The sequence below is a fragment of the Pseudophryne corroboree genome, chromosome 1 (assembly GCF_028390025.1).
Source record: "Pseudophryne corroboree isolate aPseCor3 chromosome 1, aPseCor3.hap2, whole genome shotgun sequence".
Lineage (NCBI taxonomy): Eukaryota > Metazoa > Chordata > Amphibia > Anura > Myobatrachidae > Pseudophryne > Pseudophryne corroboree.
Window position 1 is genome coordinate 410,942,258 of NC_086444.1, and position 2,644 is coordinate 410,944,901.

At 43.4% G+C, this 2,644-nt stretch overlaps 1 protein-coding gene across 1 annotated transcript; it reads right to left on the reverse strand.

The window, feature by feature from the left end:
- Positions 1 to 275: 275 nt before the first annotated feature.
- LOC134892146 (protein kinase C delta type-like) lies at positions 276 to 1,911 on the reverse strand. Its single transcript, XM_063913589.1, has one exon. It carries the CDS (start codon positions 1,831 to 1,833, stop codon positions 307 to 309), a length of 1,527 nt encoding a protein of 508 aa, XP_063769659.1. The 5' UTR covers positions 1,834 to 1,911; the 3' UTR covers positions 276 to 306.
- Between the last annotated feature and the right edge of the window lie 733 nt (positions 1,912 to 2,644).

The following is a 2,644-nucleotide window of genomic DNA, read 5'->3' on the forward strand; positions in this document are numbered from 1 at the left end:
GAAAGCATCCCAGGCAGCTACCCGCCATGTTTTGGGTTGCAGCAGCTGCATGTGACATGCACACAACACAATGGGATTCAGGGTGTGGAGCGATCAGCTCTGAATTAGGCCCAGTGTCATATAGTAAGTGAACTCAACATAGTGACCTCTTCCTGCAGCTCTCAGCTTGTTGTGAACAAATACATGCAACAACCCAGGACTCACCACGTGGAGGTGGCTGCAGCTCGAGTCCCACCCTCCTCCCACCCTGTTATAAGATGTTGAACAGATCAGGCAGGCAGCAGAGGCAGCGTGTTAAAGATGTTTCTATTTTTGGTTGTGCAGATTGCCGTCAACCGATGATATGGTATCTGGTTCCATTGGCACATTATGATACGTTTCACCCCATTTAGGGCAAACAAATTGAATGTCTTCAAAAAGGCTCTGGTCTGTTGCAGGAATTGGCTCTTTGAAAGCTTCACTGTAGGACACAGGAATCTGTTGTTTTTCATCTGTGTCGTTGGAGCACCTGTGCGGTTTGACTGGGGATGCTGTTTTTCCAGTCTCTATGTTTTCCCAGATAACTGAATAGAAAAACCGGTGTTCCCGCACCTTGCCCTTTTCCCCGAGCCGGGCAGACCGGTACTTGCACAGGAGTTTGGATAAAAAATCCTTTGTTACAGGATCAGTAAGTCCCGAATATGTTGGTTCTTCCTGAAGGATCTTTCTTCTTTTCACTGCAGCGTTCCCAGGGAAAGGGTGTTTTTGTAAGATGAGTTTATAAAGCATAACACCAAATGCAAACCAATCTCCAGCTGCACTGTATGACCTGCGAGTTATAATTTCAGGAGCCATGTAGCCAGGTGTCCCCACAAGTGTTCTGGATTTGGTTTCTCCATATGCATTCAATAGGGCCAGACCAAAGTCTGTGATCTTTACATGCCTGTCGGTGGTCAGCAAAACATTCATCAATTTGAGGTCTCTGTGTATTATACCTCTGGAATGCATGAACTGCATGCCACAGACCAGTTCTGCTGCGATAAATTTTATTGTGGGTAGGTTCAGCGTTACATTCTCTTTCATAAAACGGAACAGGTCCCCTCCGCCACCCAGTTCCATTACGCAGTAGAGATAGCTGGTTGTGTGCAAGACTGCATTTCCATGGGTCAGAAATTTACACTCATGTGCCAGTTGCAGTACCCGACACTCAGACAAAATGTCCTCATTTTTTAGTTTTCCTCTTGTCTTTGAGGCTTTAATGAGTTCTCTCTTCTTTATGATCTTAACTGCCACTCTTTCCTTACGAATGGCATCTGTGGCGAGCATCACTTTGCCAAAACCTCCTGTTCCAAGTAGAGAGTGGAAAGTAAATGTTTCTACTGTTAAGGGGATAGTACTGTGGTGGTTGGTGGGCATAGTGATGCTCTCATCTGGAGTTTTCTGAACTGTTGGTATATCTGGTTGTCGTCTGCTGACTGCTGTTACAATTTGATTCTTTTTCTTTTTAAGAAAACCAGCAAGTCTGTCCCAATGTCTTTCTATGTTTGTTTTGCGTGCTTTCTTTCTGGTCATCTCTTTCTCTGGCAGTTTTATCTGACCTGGCCAATGGCTGCATCCTTCCCCTGGATCTTTAGCAATGTCCACATTTCTCCTGTGTCTCGCTTGCCATAATCTTTGACATCTGTTACATGATTTTAGGAACTGATCTCTATTCCTTTTCATAAATCCTGCCAATGTGTCCCAGCCTCTCTGCATACCTTCAACCAATGCATTTCTTCTCGCCTCTCTTTTTGCTGCCTGCTTTCCTTTGCTCTTCTTGAATATCTTTGCTTTCTTTCTCCTTTTAGATCCCATGTTAAGTCCGAAGACAAGAGTAGGGCTCTTAGAGAAAATAAACAAACTAGCAGTATCACAAGATGTCACTGCTGTTTGGGGTTCATGAAAACAGAGACTCAGGGGCTTCAGCAGCTGTATAAGTAGCTGCGTGATGTCAGCAGTTACTGTGACTTCATAACTGTGTCACAGTTGTGCAGCTGAGCTTAGACCTAAAGGGCACCTCTATTATGGCAGCTGATATATATGAAAATGTTATCCTTTTCAAATTCTAAACTTATTTTCACCAGTTCTGATGTCAACTATTAAAAAAACCTAAAATGTTTTCTTTAATTCTACAATATCACTGTTTTCCACCAGTCATATGAGGAATCATTTGCTTAATGTGGCTTATATCTCATGAATAGTCTAGCATTGCTGCATAATAAATTGTATTGTATTTCATGGTATACACATCCTCAGCCAGTTCAGTGATATCTTTTTTTACATACATGTTTAATATGTTCTTCGTGTCAAATTTAGCAATAAGTTTACCTACCAACATGATTCCAAGGTGTAGAATGTAAAGCTGATCTGCTGTTCCATGAGAAACAGGATGTGAGTTGTTACAAACAATGTGAAAGTAATAACCTCTTTAAAATACATTTGGGTGTATTTAATGGGTGCACTATGATATACCGGCTCTTGGGATCCCGGCGCCAGGATCCCGACCACCGGATTGCCGGCAGTGGGGCTAGGGTAAAAGAGCACCCTTGCGGGCTCAGTGCACTCGCCACGCTGCTGGCACGGTTGTTAGTACGTGTGTTTTAGCCCCTGACCACCACATCGTTTT